This window comes from Entelurus aequoreus, linkage group LG18 (assembly GCF_033978785.1).
Source record: "Entelurus aequoreus isolate RoL-2023_Sb linkage group LG18, RoL_Eaeq_v1.1, whole genome shotgun sequence".
NCBI lineage: Eukaryota > Metazoa > Chordata > Actinopteri > Syngnathiformes > Syngnathidae > Entelurus > Entelurus aequoreus.
The window spans coordinates 7,420,695-7,441,869 of record NC_084748.1 but is presented as its reverse complement, the minus strand read 5'-3'; the positions used below and the strand labels follow the sequence as shown (position 1 = coordinate 7,441,869).

Genomic DNA, 21,175 nt, shown 5'->3' with positions numbered 1-21,175 from the left:
GACATGGTTATCCTGATTATTAGTCACATTAAAACCTCTAAAATGCATATCACAGTTATTAAACACAATTTAAATAACAGTTTTATACGTACAAAACGTGCAGTTACGCAACATCCTGTCTCGTAACCTCTAAAGGCTTAGTGGCCACATGCGTGGACAGAACCTTTTAGCTCTTATTTCCAAAATTGTGTACACTACTGCATTGGGGTCTTATGGCCGCTTATGTGGACACGTATACTGCCATCTGGTGGTGTCAGAAGAGTATAACATGCAATGGAAGTTGGGGGGAAAAAAAGTCTAAAAATAAGAATTAGCATGTCACTAAACATGAAGTACACGTTTGTGTACTTATGGACTAAGTACATCATATTAAAAGATGATTTTTAGTTTTTATTCTAATTAGGGTCCAATAAGCCCAAATAGCAAAGAGAGAAAAAAAAAAAAGCATGTAAACCAACAGCTTGGGCTTTAAGAGGTTTTTAAAGCATCTTCCTGCTGGAAAATGTTGACAGATAGCGCCATTGAACCGCTTTCTATTAAAATTGCCGAAAATAATTAAAAAAAATATTATTTTTATTTAAAATGCGAGACAAAATGTGTGAATGTACAGAATATGTATTTTTTTTAACTTATATTCTTGGGTTTCTAATAACTACTGTTTATACTGTTGTCAAGTTGTGCTAATTGGCTTGAATATTTTCACTACAAAGAGAATCAAGCTTTAGTACAAGTGCAAATATTTCTGCCGGTGGTTAACACTCTGAAAATATATTAAATAAACATGTGTATTTTGTTATTTGCTGCTGTAGAATCCACGTCAATATTGCTGTGCTTTTATTTTGAAGTTTACTTTGCACCCAAGCAGGCTGTCAGTGTGTGCACGTTTTAATTATGTGTAATTAGACAGTAGGTATGTTGCTGCTTCGTGATAACGACAAGGTTAACAAATCCGACAACGCATGTCAACATTAGCTGACCAGTTGTCGTAGAAACGACCCCATTGGCGCGCACATCTGACGTCGACATAAGCGGTCGACCTTGTATGACAACGGCGACTTTAGCGGATTTCACAGTTTGTCAATCACTGTGCATTTGCCCACTACCACTAAGGATGGGTACCGTTCACGATACAGTACCGCTAATCAATGGTACCAATTTCCGGTACTTCTGTGTGAGTTAATAAATATTCATTGTTTTGTTTTTTTTTACAATAAAATTACATTTTTATTGCAACATTTAAAAATGAGTTGATTATAACTCTATCTTGTTTTGTTATCACATTTATGAGTCTTATTGTCAATATGGCAGGCGTTAGCGTATAGTTTATGGAGTGTTGGCTAGTCAGTTCAGTGTTTGCTGAATCTAGTCGTTTGTTGCGCCCTAAAAAGTGTCGATACTGTAAGTATTGTGCCTATTGCGCACCACTTGTTTGATATTAGTTGTAGTTTTTATTAACACATTTGGAGGCGTTGAAATCGCCATGTAAAATCGCTAACGCTGAATCTAGTCTTTTGTTGCGCCCTAAAAAGTGTCGATACTGTAAGTATTGTGCCTATTGCGCACCACTTGTTTGATATTAGTTGTAGTTTTTATTAACACATTTGGAGGCGTTGAAATCGCCATGTAAAATCGCTAACGCTGAATCTAGTCTTTTGTTGCGCCCTAAAAAGTGTCGATGCTGTAAGTATTGTGCCTATTGCGCACCATTTGTTTGATATTAGTTGTAGTTTTCATTAACACATTTGGAGGTGTTGAAATCGCCATGTAAAATCGCTAATGCTGAATCTAGTCTTTTGTTGCGCCCTAAAAAGTGTCGATACTGTAAGTATTGTGCCTATTGCGCACCATTTGTTTGATATTAGTTGTAGTTTTCATTAGCACATTTGGAGGTGTTGAAATCGCCATGTAAAATCGCTAATGCTGAATCTAGTCTTTTGTTGCGCCCTAAAAAGTGTCGATACTGTAAGTATTGTGCCTATTGCGCACCACTTGTTTGATATTAGTTGTAGTTTTTATTAACACATTTGGAGGCGTTGAAATCGCCATGTAAAATCGCTAACGCTGAATCTAGTCTTTTGTTGCGCCCTAAAAAGTGTCGATACTGTAAGTATTGTGCCTATTGCGCACCATTTGTTTGATATTAGTTGTAGTTTTCATTAACACATTTGGAGGCGTTGAAATCGCCATGTAAAATCGCTAATGCTGAATCTAGTCTTTTGTTGCGCCCTAAAAAGTGTCGATACTGTAAGTATTGTGCCTATTGCGCACCACTTGTTTGATATTAGTTGTAGTTTTTATTAACACATTTGGAGGCGTTGAAATCGCCATGTAAAATCGCTAACGCTGAATCTAGTCTTTTGTTGCGCCCTAAAAAGTGTTGATACTGTAAGTATTCTGCCTATTGCGCACCATTTGTTTGATATTAGTTGTAGTTTTCATTAACAAATTTGGAGGCGTTGAAATTGCCATGTAAAATTGCTAATGCTGAATCTAGTCTTTTGTTGCGCCCTAAAAAGTGTTGATACTGTAAGTATTGTGCCTATTGCGCACCATTTGTTTGATATTAGTTGTAGTTTTCATTAACACATTTGGAGGCGTTGAAATCGCCATGTAAAATCGCTAATGCTGAATCTAGTCTTTTGTTGTTCTTTGATGGCATTGAAAATTGCATTTAAAATGGCTGAGTCTGCTCTCAGTGCTGCTGGAGTGATCGCCAAGTGAAACCATCCCTTGGGGACGCTACGCTGCTAAATATAACAAACAACTAACAATAAGCTAATGTTTGGTACTACTTAAGGAATGTGTTTGGAGAATTTGAAAAATATATAAAAATAAAAAAATTTTATAAGAATAATCCTGCAAATAATTAGACATTTTTTAGTATGGATTGTAAAAATAATTTTGAAAATTTGAAGAAGAGTTTGAAAAATTCAGAGAATCATTTGAGAAATATTTTTACGATAATTTGAAGACCAAATAAATAGAATAATGCATTTTTGGAAAAGGAGGGGCCTTATTTTACTTACATTAGAGCGTTTTGTGAGTAAATTTCTTTGTTGGCATTGAAAATTGCATTAAAAAATGGCTGAGTCTACTCTCAGTGCTGCTGGAGTGATCGCCAAGTGCAACCATCCCTTGGGGACGCTACGCTGCTAAATATAACAACAAACTAACAATAAGCTAAAGTTTGGTACTACTTAAGGAATGCGTTTGGAGAATTTGAAAAATTAATTAAAAAAAAGAATAATCCTGCAAATAATTTGAATTTTTTTTTAGTAAGAATTGTAAAAAATAATTTAGAAAAGAGTTTTAAAAATTCAGAGAATAATTTGAGAAATATATTTAGAATAATTTGAAGACCAAATAAATAGAATAATAATTTAAATAAGCAGCAGCAGCTGTTTGGTTGCATCTTAGTTGTAGTTTTCATTAACAAATTCGGAGGTGTTGAAATCGCCATGTAAAATCGCTAATGCTCATCAGTAGCAGGTCGATGTATATTAGCATCAAGCTAGTGCATTTTTGGAAAAGGGGAGCCTTACTTTACTTACATTGGAGCGTTTTTTTGAGTACATTTCTTTGATGGCATTGAAAATTGCATTTGAAATGGATAAGTCTGCTCTCAGTGCTGCTGGAGTGATCGCCAAGTGCAACCATCCATTGGGGACGCTACGCTGCTAAATATAACCAAAAACTAACAATAAGCTAAAGTTTGGTACTACTTAAGGAATGTGCTTAAAGAATTTGAAAAATTCATTAAAATAAAAAAAATTCATAAGAATAATCCTGCAAATAATTTGACATTTTTTAGTAAGGATTGTAAAAATAATTTCGAAAATTTGAAGAAGAGTTCTAAAAATTCAGAGAATCATTTGAGAAATAGTTTTACGATAATTTGAAGACCAAATAAATAGAATAATGCATTTTTGGAAAAGGGGGGGCCTTATTTTACTTACATTAGAGCGTTTTTGAATTTGATAAATTAATTTAAAAAATAAGAATAATAAGAATAATCCTGCAAATAATTTGAATTTCTTTAGTAAGAATTGTAAAAATAATTTAGAAAATTTGAAGTAGAGTTTGAAAAATTCAGAGAATCATTTGAGAAATATTTTTAAAAAATTTGAAGACCAAATAAATAGAATAATAATTTAAATAAGTAGCAGCAGCTGTTTGGTTGCATCTTAGTTGTAGTTTTCATTTACAAATTCAGAGGTGTTGAAATCACTATGTAAAATCGCTAATGCTAATCAGTAGCATGTCAATAGCAAAACCAATGTATATTAGCATCAAGCTAGCGCATTTTTGGAAAAGTACTTAATTTACGTTGGATTTTGCGATTCGGTCCGTGTCAAAAAAGTACCGTATTTGGGACCCATCCCTAATTACCACCACCTACAGGACAGGAGTGGAATGTCAACTAGTCTGTGCACAGTAGGGTTGTATTTAAAGGGTTGTAGGAGAAAAGAAAATGTTTTCTTTTGAAACAAAGTCAATCCAGATCTAATCCAGATTGCTCGTCTCATATAAACGCATCGTCCGACAAAGTTTAGGCCTCGGCAGAGGTCATAAGACGGTGTGAGTGTGCATGGTTTGGTGATGACGGTGGAGGACACAGAGAAAGACCAGCTGATACAATGTCTCATGTGATGCTTGATGAAGAGACGGTTCAAAGGACAGGAAGAAGAGATGGACGCCAGGAGGTACAGGAAGTGGATCAGACTGTGATCTGCTTCAGGCTGACACAGCAATAACAAGGAGCAACATTGTCCGGCCAACATGGCCGCCGCAAGGGTCTTTCTGCAGATGTGTCTGTGTTTGGTGGCGGGACGGGTGGGGGGTGAGGATGAGGAAGAGGAATGGGGGTCGGGGGGAGGGAGGAGTTACTTACGTGAAGGCGAAGGCCACCAGAGCACCACTAACCACTATAAAGTCCAGAATGTTCCACAGGTCGCGGAAGTAGGAGCCCTGGTGGAGGAACAAGCCTAGAACCACCATCTGGAAGACAGGGGGCGTGCTCAGTCGCTACGGCAACACACTTATGTTGACATCATATTCGCATTGGACTCTCTAATTTGAAAAAAAAACTAGCCGATTCAAGTATCGCCACAAAAATTGCCGGAGACGTCCATAAAAGTCTCAAGAACCCATGTTTGAAAACTAACAGGAAGTTGGACATTTTTAAGTCAGAAACAGGGGTCGTATTTTAACGAACTCTTTCTCGGGACTTTGACCAGATGAGTTGCGGTTATAACGGCAAATACTACAACGATAAGCGATGATAAATTGCCAAGGAATTTTGCTTGCGCCACGCGATGTGGGCGTGTCTTGGCGCCAAATTTTGGTCCGATTACTCGTCGCAAATCTGTCAACATCTTTACTGTCTTGCCTCTGGTGAGGGCGGTCGCATTTTTCCCCCCGCTTCCCCTCGGGGTTCATGGTCGGCTGGCAGCGCCTCATAGCAGCAGTCGACCTCCAGGGTCCCAACTCCCCGCCCCTCTGTTGCGAGTTGTCGTGATTAAATGTAACGTGTTTATGTGTGCATGGCATGGAGGTTTTTTCCCCACTCCAGACTAGGCCCCCTTAGGAGCCCAGTCTAGATTGTATTTTTTTACTCATCGTTTGACCTTTTTCTTATCTTTTACGGGGCGCCTTGTGGCGACCCATCAGCGTTCCTGTTCTGTAACCCTGTACACTGTTTGTTTGTCTCATTTTGAAAGGGTTTGTGCTGAAAACAAAGTTTCGTTGTACTTGTGCAATGACGATAAAGTCCTATCCTATTTACAACCTGGCGCCACAAACTCAGATCCTGATCAGAATTGGTACAAATGACGACGGTAACACCCTAAAGCCCTGGATTGGTCAGTAACTGTTCGTGCCCATTGGTAGTGGGCGGCGCCTGGTGGCGAAAACTGCTCAATCATCCATCAAACTGTCATTGCTTTAGATAACAAGATCTGATAAAAACGACTCACCTTGATCAGCATTTCAAAAGTGAACACGCCGGTGAAGACGTAATCGAAATAACGCAGCACCTGCGGATGAAACGTAGTTAGCACGGCCGCTACAAGCAGATGCCAAATAGACCTCAGTCGTCTTTTTATACCCGCAGGACAGTGAGGGATGTTAAAATCTGACTTGAAACATCACATGTGCACGTGATTAAGCTTTTATGGTGGCCAGAGTTTCACCCTGGAACGGACTATTTTTTTTATATCCATGGGGTTCTTTTGGGAAAACTCAGTACAAGACAGTGTTCTTTCGCCACTTTACAATTCACTTACTGCATCGCTGATTTTACTATTGACTCCATAGTAGCTATTTAGGTTTTCATGTACGTAGGTTTTAGAGCAGGGGTGCCCATAACGTCGATCGCAAGCTACCGGTCGATCGCGAAGGGTGTGTCAGTCGCTCGCCAGCCACACTGCAAAAAGTCACTGTTCAAAAACAAGAAAAAAAAATACAAAAATGAGGGGTATTTTATTTGAACTAAGCAAAATTATCTGCCAATAGAACAAGAAAATTTGGCTTGTCAAGACTTTCCAAAACAAGCTAAATTAGCTAACCTCAATGAACCCAAAAATACCTCAAAATAAGTATATTCTCACTAATAACAAGTGCACTTTTCTTGGTCGAAAAAGAGACCTTTTTGTTCAATATGTGGAAAAATATTCTTAAATTAAAGTAAATGCTACTGCCATTATCTTGACATAATGATATGCGCTCGGCATCATGATTTTTTTTTTTCATGCTTGAAGTAAGAAATTTCTACTTTAAAGAAGTAGTTTTATACTTGTGAGTGTTGATGACACAGCTTTGCATCAGTTGATATTCTAGTTTCAAGCATGTTTTACTCAATATAGGTCATAAAATCTCAGCAACAATATCTTACTGAGATCATTTAGGACCAAAACCCTTAAAACAAGTAAAACACTAACATAAAATCTGCTTAGTGAGAAGAATTATCTTATCAGACAGAAAATAAGCAAATATCACCCTTATTTGAGATATTTAATCTTACTTAGATTTCAGTTTTTGCAGTGCAGGGATTAAAAAATAGACCTAAAAATGAGCGCTCATCAATCTTCACTAATACGTCACTTTCGTCCCTTGATTGACATTCACGGCACCCGAGGGTCTTGTGAGATGACGCTGGCTGCTGCGAGCTCATTATTAAGACAAAATTACTGACAGCAAGGCGAGAAACACTTTTTATTTCAACAGACTCTCACGCCATACCTGCTGTCAAAACTGGAAAGACCGACTGCACAGTTCCTATCTTCACAATAAAAGCTCTGCTTCATCCTGCCTGCGCTTACAAAAAAAGAGTCTCAGAAAGCTGGCGAGCACAAGCTAGCAAGACACGGAGTTTGCGTCAATATATATCTTGTAAAGTGTGTAAAAAGGAGTATGGAAGCTGGACAAATAAGATGCCAAAAACCAACCACTTTCATGTGGTATTGGACAGAAAGGAGGATTTTTTTTCTCTCCATTCAAAAATGCGGACGTTATCAACACCACTGTCTGATTCCAATCAATGCAAGTCATCAGAATCAGGTAATACACCAACTTATATTCTTGTCTTCATGAAAGAAAGGAATATATATGTGTTAAACATGCTTGTATTATCATTAAACACATTTAACTTGTTAACAAAAACGTCTCTTTCATAAATAAATAAATATAAATGATGTATATGAATGAGGTAGATCCCCTCGACTTGGTCAATTGAAAAGTAGCTCGCCTGCAGAAAAAGTGTGGGCACCCATGTTTTAGAGTACATCAAGTGTTTTAAGAGCATAAGAATTGTCTATAAGTGTGTGTGAAAGATGTGTGCAGGGCTTATGAAGACTTTAAATCAGGGGGATGGGCATAAGTCCAATAAGCAATTTGGCCTGGCGCTGTGTTTTCATATAATATACAAGTAGGCAGCGGCCTAATTGCTACCCATTTTGTTGCCATCTGGTGGCCAAAGAAAGTAACTCAAATCACTTGCCATTAATTGCACATCAATGTGAATGTGTGCACAGCATTCACTTATCTGACCCAATCCAAACAACCTTCCCTAGTCATGGTGCAGGCGAAAAATTTCAACCAGCACAAAAATTCAACCGACACGGTCACACATAACGCATCTTGCTCATTGAACTTTGTGGATGTTATTAAAAAAAATGTCCAATCAGCATAAAAAAATCCAAACTACACAAAATGCAAAACACTCTCTCCACACGTATTTTAGCTGCTCGATATTTTTGATTGATTAAAAAAACTTTAAGGTTGGTCGTCACGGAAGTAAAAAAGGTACGGGTCAATTTTTCACATTTAACCAGTTATAGTAATTATTAATTATATATCCATTATATCATTACTATAATATGTTATCATATATATATAAATAGTTACTTTGCATGCAGTCGGCTTTCGGCCCCCGGCCAAATTTTTAAGCCCTATGCGGCCCCCCTGTCAAAAAGTTTGGACACCCCTGCTTTAAATGCATGTTTTGTTAATGAATACAACTATTTATAAATAACGTCCCTACTTTGCTGAAATTTTGCCACCATGGGGGGGTCTGGAAGCAACCCCCGCGATATTTGAGGGAACTCTGAATAATGTTTATCACAGTAGAACTAGTTCAAGTCGAAAAATTCACCACTTTTGGGTTTCAAATTTTACGTCTACAAAAGTGGTCAACAGTGTATGTCGACATCATCATACTTTTTAAAACATTTTTACAACAGCACTTTTAAGTAATACAAACAATACGGTAGTACTCGACATGGACATAGACGGTTTGTCGACCAAAACGGTAAACAGCTTTTGACTAAGGGTAGGGATGGGTCCCGAATCTGTTACTTTGGTCACCGACCGAATCTTGCTGGTCCTACCGGCCATCGATTCACGTAAAATCCGACGGTGCCATGTTTCGGTACCTGGGTTGCCTGTGACGTCTCAGACTAACTACGCTTAGGTAATGTTGCAATTTGCAATGCCAACAAAGAAATAGACTCAAAAAAAACGCTCCAATGTAAGTTAAGTAAGGCTCCACTTCGCCAAAACTGCGCTAGCTTGATGCTAATATACATTGGCTGTGCTAATGACATGCTACTGATTAGCATTAGCGATTTTCCATGGCGATTTAAACACCTCCAAATTTGTTAATGAAAACCACAACTAAGATGCACGTTACAATCGAACCGCTGGTGCATAATAAATACAATACATACAGTATTAACACTTTTTAGGACGCAACGAAAACCAAAACAACACACCATACACTATACACTACTTGGACTTGCAAATGTAATCGCCACCTAATGTCATACTGTTAGAATAATTATGTGTAAGTTATCACACAACTCTTATGCTTAAAGTCCGTTGCTATAGTTATTAGATATTGTGCTCAAGCTGTACTTTTTCTGTCTGTGCACGGACAAAACTTGTTATCAGCTACGGCATACGAGGGGTGGCCTCGTCGCAGATATTTTGTTTGTCTTAGCCCACTAACAGCCAAGGACTTCAAGGACCTCAATGAAGATAAGACGACAGCACGAAGACGAAGCAGAGACAAGGCAATCACAAGGCCCCCAGCACATCCCGTCACGTATTGTGCGTACTGGAAGCTGCTTTGCATGAAATGTGTGGCCACTCCTTTTAGAGGCGGCCTCCGTGATGTAACCAGGGACCTCCCAAATAAATAAGGGAGCACGTGGGACTGTTAGCTCAGAGCGTGGTGGGAGATTTTGACTGAGCGTGCAATCCCAAACGTCTCTCCTCATTGAGCCAAATTTAACTCTGTCTCTGCATGATTCCTTGCTTCTTGTCTGTTTAATAGATGTCATCAGTGTTTGAACCTGACATCTTCTTGCGTGATCATCTCCTGCCACAAATTTTTTTAAAAAGTACCGAAAATTGGTACTGTTGAGTACCGGTGTCAGGTTCAAACACTGATGACATCTATTAAACAAGACAAGAGGAAAATAATTAAAGAGAGACAGAATTCAATTTGGACTCAATATTGAGGAGAGTCGTCTATACACTGTACCCTTGCACAGTATCTCAGCACGCTCTGCCAAAAGATTGAACGCCTCCTTCTTTTATTTTGGACCCTCCCAGACTACATGGCCACCACTGCTTCTAAAGGACAAAGGTTCGTAAAATAGTTCAAAAAGAGTTCCATAAAATAGTTCAAAAAGAGTTTGTAAAATAGTTCAAAAAGAGGTCGTCTGGAAATTGGGCTGATCCTGCTATCTCTCCGCTTTGAAGTCCTTGGGTTAGAACAATATCTTTCTGTTGATTACCATACATGAAAGAAAACAGAAAACCCTTCATGTGGCTTTCTCCCTTACACAGTGGAGTTTTACGAGCCTTCTTCTTGGTAGGTTTCAAAGACAGCTTTTGTCTTCTCACCGGGCCCTCAAATGTAACACAAAGTTTTTGTGATAATTTAGAAACAATTATTCTAACAACCGGTATCGAGTTACAGTTATTGGTACCGTATCTATTTAAATGTGAACGGTACCCAACCCTAACTAACGGTGCACAATAAATAATCGGACAGATAATTATCGTGCCATTATGAGGAAGTGATATCAATAAAAACAAAACATGTCAACATTTTTACAAAACGCTCCAAAGAGACGAGATTACCCGTACTGCGTTGTAGGTGGGTTAGGGTAAACAAATCAAGCGCTCCTTTTGTACTACATGTGCCTGTCGTAAACTTCTCGTGAGCTTACTGTAAACAAAGATGGTTTCCGAGTGCTGTTTGCGTAAAATATTATCGGTCTTGAGAAGCAGGAAGTAGTATGTACGCGTAAATAATCGTGCATTCCTACTTTCAACAGTGGAAAAGCATTTTCTTTTTTAAAAAGGTATGTTAGAATTGTGGGGACACGTTGTCCGAGGTTCTCACATTGTTTTGAGGTGAATTCGGCGACACCGGGTCTTCTGCGGCGAGCGCAATGCTGCTCATGGCGATGACGGACAAAATGCTGAACTCAAAGTACTTGAGTGTCAGGATGTAGTGGCAGCACTTCCGGAACCTGGGGAGCAAAAAGGTGTCCACAAAGTGAAGAGCAGCAGGCCCGGTCAGGAAGACATCAGGACGAGGGCGACTCACGGGTTGGTGGTAGACATGATGAAGCAGGAGCTGTACGGAGGCATGGGCTTCGGCCCGTCCTCGTCTCCCTCGTCGTCATCGTCCTCCTTCTTCTCTTCATTCTTCTTCTGGTCCGTGTTGGCGTTCTTGTTCACTGGGGGGGGGGGGGGCGACACGCAGACGTTGAAAGCCTTGAAAGGCGACAGAGGGCAGAGGGGCTCACCTTGCAGGATGGCGTTGGTGGACGGGTAGGGGTAGACGGGGGGCATGTCGATGCTGGTGTAGTCGGGCTTGGCCATGCTGCTCAGGATCAGGCTGTCCATGCTGTGGAGAAGCGTGTGGGTGTCGGCATCGCAGCAGTTCAGCAGGTTGTTGACGTTGTCGGGGTGGTCCGGCGGCAGGTCGTACGGCCGACTGGCGAGCCTGCTGTTGTTGCGCAGGTTGTCCAGGTCCTCGTTGTGCTGCTGGATGGGCCGCGTGGTGGACAGGCTGGTCCCTGTGCCGTGGTGCTCCCTGGAGGTGCGGAGGGGAAGAATGAGCCCTATTGCTACCATCCAGCAAATCACAAGTTTTACTTGTTACCATCTAGCCAATCACAGGCCTTATCTGCTACATATCAGCTAACCACAAGCCTCATCTGCTACCATGCTACCAATTACAAGCCTTATCTGCTATCATCCAGCCAATTACAAGCCTTAGATGATATCAATCAACCAATCACAAGCGTTACCTGCTACCATGCAGCCAACTACAAGACTTACTGGCTACTATCCAACCAATCAAAAATCTTACACAGATTAAGCTGCTACCATCCAGTCAAACATAATCCTTATTTGCAACCATCCAGTCAAACAGAATCCTTATTTGCAACCATCCAGTCAATCAGAATTCTAACCTGCTACCATACAACCAATCACAAGTCTTACTTGCTACAATCCAGCCAATGATAAGCCTTAGCTTTTATCATCCAACCAATCACAGACCTTACCTGCTACCATCCAACCAATCACAAGCCTTACCTGCTACCATTCAGCCAATCACAAGCCTTACCTGCTACCATCCAACCAATCACAGGCCTTATCTGCTACCATCCGATCAATCAGAATCCTTACCTGTTACCATACAACCATTCGCAAGGCTTACTTGTAGTTGCTACTATCCAGCCAATCAGAATCCTTACCTGCTACTATCCAACTAATCACAAGCCTTACTTGCTACTATCCAACCAATCACAAGCCTTAACTGCTACCATCTAGCCAATCACAAGCCTTACCTGCTACCATCCAGCCAATCACAAGCCTTACTTGCTATCATCCAACCAATCACAAGCCTTACTTGCTACCATCCAACCAATCACAAGCCTTACTTGCTACCATCCAGCCAATCACAATCCTTACTTGCTACCACCCAACAAATCACAAGCTTTACTTGCTAATATGCGGCCAATCAGAATCCTTACCTGCTACTTACTATCCAACCAATCACTAGCCTTACTTGCTACCATCCAACCAATCGCAATCCTTACTTGCTACTACCCAACCAATCACTAGGCTTACTTGCTACCATCCAACCAATCACAATCCTTACTTGCTCCCATCCAGCCAATCACAATCCTTACTTGCTACCATCCAGCCAATCAGAATCCTTACTTGCTCCCATCAAACCAATCACAAGCCTTACTTGCTACTATCCAGCAAATCACAATCCTTACTTACTACCACCCAACCAATCCCAAGCCTTACTTGCTACCATCCAGCAAATCACAATCCTTACTTACTACCACCCAACCAATCCCAAGCCTTACTTGCTACCATCCAGCAAATCACAATCCTTACTTACTACCACCCAACCAATCCCAAGCCTTACTTGCTACCATCCAGCAAATCACAATCCTTACTTGCTACCATCCAACCAATCACAAGCCTTACTTGCTACCATCCAGCAAATCACAATCCTTACCTACTACCATCCAACCAATCGCAATCCTTATTTGCTACTACCCAACCAATCACTAGGCTTACTTGCTACCATCCAACCAATCACAATCCTTACTTGCTCCCATCCAGCCAATCACAATCCTTACTTGCTACCATCCAGCCAATCAGAATCCTTACTTGCTCCCATCAAACCAATCACAAGCCTTACTTGCTACTATCCAGCAAATCACAATCCTTACTTACTACCACCCAACCAATCCCAAGCCTTACTTGCTACCATCCAGCAAATCACAATCCTTACTTACTACCACCCAACCAATCCCAAGCCTTACTTGCTACCATCCAGCAAATCACAATCCTTACTTGCTACCATCCAACCAATCACAAGCCTTACTTGCTACCATCCAGCAAATCACAATCCTTACCTACTACCATCCAACCAATCCCAAGCCTTACTTGCTACCATCCAGCAAATCACAATCCTTACTTGCTACCATCCAACCAATCACAAGCCTTACTTGCTACCATCCAACCAATCACAAGCCTTACTTGCTACCATCCAACCAATCACAAGCCTTACTTGCTCGACTGCTAAAAGTTGCTGACTTTACCACAAATTGAAATAAAGACAGTTAAGTCTTTTTTTACTCACTTTCTGGAGCGACGTCCTCTACTTCTCTCCTGGTTGCCGTGACGATGCCGTCTGGTCTTCCGACCCTCCCCGTCTTCCTCCTTCTCCTTCTCCCCCTCACCCTCCGCTCCCTTGGATCTGTGCCTCCTGCCCGGCTCCCCCTCCCTGGCCGCCTTGCGGTGCTGCCTGGTCCGCCGGTGCTCGTTGTTGCCCTCGCCAGCGTCGCCACCGTGGCGAGGGGACACGCTGTAAGCTTCCCTACCCTCCCGGTTCCTGTGCCGGTGACCCCGGTGGCTCCGGTGGCCGTGCCTCTCCTCCCCCGCTTGGGCCTCCTGGTTGTTGGACTCCGGGTCCACGTCGGCTCCCTCTACCCCAGGCTGGTCCTGGCCCAGAGTCTCGGGTCCAGCAGCCTTCTGGTGGTGGTGATGATGATGGTGGTGGTGTCGGTGATGATGGTGGTGGGCCACGTGGTGGCTGTGGTCGAGATCCTGCCGCCTGTACTCTAGGTCCAGAGGCAGTTGGCCCGGCGGGGTTTTGTTGGTGTTGTTGTTGCGGTTATCCTGTGGATTTACCACAAGGGGACGATCCAAGTGGGTCTTCATGTCCCCACGTGCTGTTCGTGGATACGACACCTGAAAGGGAAGACGAGAAGGTCAGATGATCCAGCTTCAATTGAACTTCACCCGGGTTTCGTAAATAACTAACGGACTCTCCCATCTATTAGTCCGATTTGAACACGCGCAAAAACCTACAGCATGATCCGTGGCATTGCATGACGATGCCTTTCGACTCGTGCCGAAAGCGCAGACTTCGAATTGCCTTCATCGTGGTGCAAATTGTGAAAATCCATCCATCCATCCATCCATCCATCCATCTTCTTCCGCTTATCCGAGGTCGGGTCGCGGGGGCAGCAGCTTAAGCAGGGAAGCCCAGACTTCCCTCCTCCCAGCCACTTCGTCCAGCTCCTCCCGGGGGATCCAGAGGCGTTCCCAGGCCAGCCGGGAGACATAGTCTTCCCAACGTGTCCTGGGTCTTCCCCGTGGCCTCCAACCGGTCGGGCGTGCCCTAAACACCTCCCTAGGGAGGCGTTCGGGTGGCATCCTGACCAGATGCCCAAACCACCTCATCTGGCTCCTCTCGATGTGGAGGAGCAGCGGCTTTACTTTGAGCTCCTCCCGGATGGCAGAGCTTCTCACCCTATCTCTAAGGGAGAGCCCCGCCACTCGGCGGAGGAAACTCATTTCGGCCGCTTGTACCCGTGATCTTGTCCTTTCGGTCATAACCCAAAGCTCATGACCATAGGTGAGGATGGGAACGTAGATCGACCGGTAAATTGAGAGCTTTGCCTTCCGGCTCAGCTCCTTCTTCAACACAACGGATCAATACAGCGTCCGCATTACTGAAGACGCCGCACCGATCCGCCTGTCGATCTCACGATCCACTCTTCCCTCACTCGTGAACAAGACTCCGAGGTACTTGAACTCCTCCACTTGGGGAAGGGTCTCCTCCGCAACCCGGAGATGGCACTCCACCCTTTTCCGGGCGAGAACCATGGATTCGGACTTGGAGGTGCTGATTCTCATCCCAGTCGCTTCACACTCAGCTGTGAACCGATCCAGCGAGAGCTGAAGATCCTGGCCAGATGAAGCCATCAGGACCACATCATCTGCAAAAAGCAGAGACCTAATCCTGCAGCCACCAAACCAGATCCCCTCAACGCCTTGACTGCGCCTAGAAATTCTGTCCATAAAAGTCATGAACAGAATCGATGACAAAGGGCAGCCTTGGCGGAGTCCAACCCTCACTGGAAACGTGTCTGACTTACTGCCGGCAATGCGGACCAAACTCTGGCACTGATCATACAGGGAGCGGACCGCCACAATCAGACAGTCTGATACCCCATACTCTCTGAGCACTCCCCACAGGACTTCCCGAGCGACACCGTCGAATGCCTTCTCCAAGTCCACAAAACACATGTAGACTGGTTGGGCAAACTCCCATGCACCCTCAAGGACCCTGCCGAGAGTATAGAGCTGGTCCACAGTTCCACGACCAGGACGAAAACCACACTGTTCCTCCTGAATCCGAGGTTCGACTATCCGGCGTAGCCTCCTCTCCAGCACACCTGAATAGACCTTACCGGGAAGGCTGAGGAGTGTGATCCCACGATAGTTAGAACACACCCTCCGGTTCCCCTTCTTAAAGAGAGGGTGAAAATCAATGGTGAAAATCAATCAAGTAAAATCAGACTCATAAACCATATTTTTAACCATGTCATCGCGTCAAAGGCAGCCATTTTCAAGGCGAAAGTAAACAGGCAATGAAGCATGACACCACCTTCCTATTCAATCCAATCCAAACTACTTTATTTATATAGCACATTTAAACAACAAACATGTTTCCAAAGTGCTGCACAAAAATATTAAAAACAAGATTCAAATACTATCCTTATCTCCACCAATGACTGAATAAAAACAAAATAAATAAATATAAAAACAATATAAAAATAAATATGATTAAAAACGATTTTAAAGGGTAAAACTAATTGAAACAATAAATATAAATACAAATGTAAAAACACAGAGGACCTCACAACTCACGTAGTGTTAAAAGCCATAGAATAAAAGTGGGTCTTAAGTCAGGACTTAAAACACTCTATTGGTGGAGTAAAGCTCTTCATCGGTCAGTCAAAGCATGAACAGCCATTTGGCTGCAGAGGGAGAATATTTCACTACATTTAACTTTGTTTTCTTACTAAATCTGTGCATTACTTTAAATATCATTTATTATCTTATCTAAGGGATTCAATAACCAAGGTTTCTCATTGTCCCATTGGGTTGAGTTTTTCCTTGCCCTGATGTGGAATCTGAGCCAAGGATGTCGTCGTGGCTTGAGCAGCCCTTTGTAACACTCGTGATCTAGGGCTATATAAGTAAACATTGATTGATTGGTTGAATAATCAGTATCGGAAATTTTTTACGAAAAAGTATTTGATCGACCAATGTCTATTAGAGCTTTTCAAAGTCGATCCCCGACGGCTGATACTTTGTTTTTGATCCCTGGGTGGCTGGCAGCTAACTTTGTATGTTCTAAACTAATAATCCCCTCTACCGCGGCAAGTAAGCATCATGATCATCTAACAATATCACTGGAAGACGATGCTAAACATGTTAGGATAGGACTTTATTGTCAGTGCACAAGTACAACACAACTATGTTTTCAGCACAAACCCGTTCAAGATTAGACTAACAAACAGTGTACAGGGTTACAGGACAGGAACGCTGATGGGTCGCCAAAGGCGCCCCGTAAAAGATGGGAAAAAGGTAAAACGCTGGGGAAGAAGATGAGTAAAAAAATACAATCTAGACTGGGCTCCTAAGGGGGCCTAGTCTGGAGTGGGAAAAAACCTCCATGCCATGCACACATAAATATGTTACATATAATCACAACAACTCGCAAGAGGGGGGGGGCCTGGAGGTCGACTGCTATAAAGACATATCGAACAGGAATGCTAATCGCTAAGCTAGCTTGAAACAACAGAAGAAATAAGTGATCCGTAAAGTTTAAGAAGTGCAGATGTGAGCAGTAAACAGTTATTAACATGGAATCAATAAAGAGATTAATACGAGTCAGACTGAGGGTAATATGACGATGTCGGTCGTTGTGTAATGGCCGGACGCACACCTAAGAGGAAGGTGGATTCATCTATGTATCGGTAGTATGCATCGATACTACAGTGATGAGATCGATATCATTCTGTTTTTGTCATTTTTGCTAATGTTCATAAACTCTTGGACTGATTCCCTGGACACAGTAGGACTTAAAAGCATTTAAAAGAGTAGTAGATAGGAGTATTTTTTAGATAGAATAACAAAAGAGTTTAAACATTGTGTTGATATTGTTACTCACCACAAATATTAGGGGTATCGCCATTTTCAAAATTCTAAATCGAGTCATAATTTTTCGAGAATCGATTTTTTTTTTAAATGAATAAAAAATTGTTGAAATGTTTATTTCAAAAACATTAAACAACTACCGTAATATTTATATTATTAGTGTTATTGATACTAAGGCTGTGGATCTTTTGGGCACCACATGATTCGATTCGATTCTTAAGAGGGAACGATTCGATTCCGAATCGATTCAAGCCCATTCTCGATTCAAAACCAATACTTTTTGATAACACTGGATGCCAGTTCTATGATTAACTACAAACCTCCATAAAATCGCTTTAATAAATGTTTATATTACTTCATAGAAAACTGGTTTTGTTGAGTAAACTTCTAGCCAAACATTTAATAAAGTCAAATACAAATAAGGCAACAAAAGAAGTATCCACACTAGAGTGGCTGGACAGGAAAGATTAAAAAAATAAAATAAATAAAAACTTTTTTTTTTTTTTTTTTACTAATTAAGAACAGTTACAAATCACAATTAATTCGATTTTTAAAAGGATTTAAAAGAGTAGTAGATAGGATTTTTTTTTAGATAGAATAACAAAGGAGTTTAAACATTGTGTTGATATTGTTACTCACCACAAATATTAGGGGTATCGCAATTTTTATTTATTTAGATTCTAAATCGAGTCAAAATTTTTGGAATATCGATTATTTTAAATGAATAAAAAATTGTGGAAACGTTTATTTCAAAAACATTAAACAAGTAATATTTATATTATTAGTGTTATTGATACTAAGGCTGTGGATCTTTGGGCACCACATGATTCGATTCGATACTTGGGGGTAACGATTCGATTCAGAATCGATTCTCGATTCAAACCCATTCTCGATTCAAAATCAATACCTTTTGATAACACTGGATGCCAGTTCTATGATTAACTACAAACCTCCAGAAAAAAAGATAAACAGCTCTAATAAATGTTGATATTACTTAACACAAAACTGGTTTTTTTGCCAAAAATTCTGACCAAACATTTAATAAAGTCAAATACCAATAAGGCAACAAGAGAAGTATCCACACTGAGTTCCTGGACAGGAAAGATTAAAAAATAATAATAATTTGATTTTTTTAACCAATTAAGAATAGTTACAAATCACTATTAATTCGATTTTTAAAAGGATTTAAAAGAGTAGTAGATAGGAGGTTTTTTTTTTAGATATAATAACAAAGGAGTTTAAACATTGTGTTGATATTGTTACTCACCACAAATATTATGGGTATCGCAATTTTTATTTATTCAGATTCTAAATCGAGTCATAATTTTTCGAGAATCGATTTTTTTAAAATGAATAAAAAATTGTTGAAATGTTTATTTCAAAAGCATTAAACAACTAATATGTATATTATTGGTGTTATTGATACTAAGGCTGTGGATCTTTGGGCACCACATGATTCGAATCGATTCTTGGGGGTAACGATTCGATTCAGAATCGATTCTCGATTCAAAATCGATTCTCGATTCAAACCCATTCCCGATTCAAAATCAATACTTCTTGATAACACTGGATGCCAATTCTACGATTAACTACAAACCTCCATAAAATAGATAAACAGCTCTAATAAATGTTTATATTATTTTATAGAAAACTGGTTTTGTTTAATAAAATTCTAGCCAAACATTTAATAAAGTCAAATACAAATAAGGCAAAAAGAGAAGTATCCGAAACTTCTCTTTTTTAAAGTAAATCGGCACAGCAGATATAGATCATCTACATCAGGGGTCACCAACCTTTTTGAAAGCAAGAGCTACTTCTTGGGTACTGATTAATGCGAAGGGCTACCAGTTTGATACACACTTAAATAAATTGCCAGAAATAGCCAATTTGCTCAATTTACCTTTAACTATGTTATTATTAATAATTAATGATATTTACACTTAATTGAACGGTTTAAAAGAGGAGAAAACACGAAAAAAATGACAATTAAATTTTGAAACATAGTTTATCTCCAATTTCGACTCTTTAAAATTCAAAATTCAACCGAAAAAAAGAAGAGAAAAACTAGCTAATTCGAATCTTTTGGAAAAAATTAAAAAAATAATTTATGGAACATCCTTAGTCATTTTTCCTGATTAAGATTAATTTTAGAATTTTGATGACATGTTTTAAATAGGTTAAAATCCAATCTGCACTTAGTTAGAATATATAACAAATTGGACCAAGCTATATTTCTAACAAAGACAAATCATTATTTCTTCTATATTTTCCAGAACAAAAATTTTAAAAGAAATTCAAAAGACTTTGAAATAAGATTTAAATTTCATTCTACAGATTTTTTAGATTTGCCAGAATATATTTTTTTAAATTTTAATCATAATAAGTTTGAAGAAATATTTCACAAATATTCTTTGTCGAAAAAACAGAAGCTAAAATGAAGAATTAAATTAAAATGTATTTATTATTCTTTACAATAAAAAAAATTAATTTACTTGAACATTGATTTAAATTGTCAGGAAAGAAGAGGAAGGAATTTAAAAGGTAAAAAGGTATATGTGTTTAAAAATCCTAAAATCATTTTTAAGGTTGTATTTTTTCTCTAAAATTGTCTTTCTGAAAGTTATAAGAAGCAAAGTAAAAAAATGAATGAATTTATTTAAACAAGTGAAGACCAAGTCTTTAAAATATTTTCTTGGATTTTCAAATTCTATTTGAGTTTTGTCTCTCTTAGAATTAAAAATGTCGAGCAAAGCGAGACCAGCTTGCTAGTAAATAAATACAATTTAAAAAATAGAGGCTGCTCACTGGTAAGTGCTGCTATTTGAGCTATTTTTAGAACAGGCCAGCGGGCTACTCATCTGTTCCTTACGGGCTACCTGGTGCCCGCGGGCACCGCGTTGGTGACCCCTGATCTACATCAATAATACGATTTGTCTGAGTGGACGGACAAGATGGCTTGGGGAAAAAATACAAATAAAAATAAATCAATTTTGGATTTCTTTTAATCGATTAAGAATCGTTACAAATAAGAATCGCGATTATCTGAAAATTAAATTTTTACATTCTTTAGTATCGTATTTGTATGTCTTCTCAATTGCTTTTTAAATAAAACAATATTCTAATTTTTAAAATAGATGAACTGAATTTCAAAAGTTTTTTTTTTTTTTAAATACGTTTTTTAGGTCAACACTGCGCATATAAGTCGTGCGCCAGCAGCCCAAAGGTGCTTTTTGTAACCTGTATCCTGTTTGGAAAAGGTTTTATCATAACTCATACACCAAACAATATATTACGAGAATCGTGTTGAGTCGAGAATCGATTCTGAGTCTAATCTTTACCCCGAGAATCGGAAATTTAATCAAATCGTGTGTTACCACCTCTTATACGGTAATTATATTAAAACATTTACAGTTTGTTCATGCAATCTGTGTTGGCCAATCTCGCCTATAGGGCCGAGCTAAACGATTATTCTATCGATTATGTTTTAGAGAACAGGTGCCAAACTCAAATTTGGCCCTCCACATTATTTTATGTGTCCCCGCGAAAGCCTGGAAATAATATGCGTTAATAAAATGCTTAATCTTTTCTTACTAAATATATTTCCCTTTTGACA

The 21,175-nt window shown here is 39.9% G+C and overlaps 1 protein-coding gene across 6 annotated transcripts in view; it reads right to left on the bottom strand.

Moving 5' to 3' along the window:
• cacna1ab (calcium channel, voltage-dependent, P/Q type, alpha 1A subunit, b) overlaps nt 1–21,175 on the bottom strand; it is a 302,834-nt gene that overhangs the window by 116,332 nt on the left and 165,327 nt on the right. For all 6 annotated transcript variants that reach the window (XM_062026422.1, XM_062026423.1, XM_062026425.1 and 3 more), the window contains 6 exons: nt 13,688–14,298; nt 11,322–11,611; nt 11,120–11,252; nt 10,913–11,042; nt 5,976–6,035; nt 4,892–4,998 (listed from right to left, as the gene is read on the bottom strand). In XM_062026422.1, the coding sequence (XP_061882406.1) occupies nt 4,892–4,998; nt 5,976–6,035; nt 10,913–11,042; nt 11,120–11,252; nt 11,322–11,611; nt 13,688–14,298 (1,331 nt within the window). The remainder of the gene's footprint in view (nt 1–4,891; nt 4,999–5,975; nt 6,036–10,912; nt 11,043–11,119; nt 11,253–11,321; nt 11,612–13,687; nt 14,299–21,175) is intronic.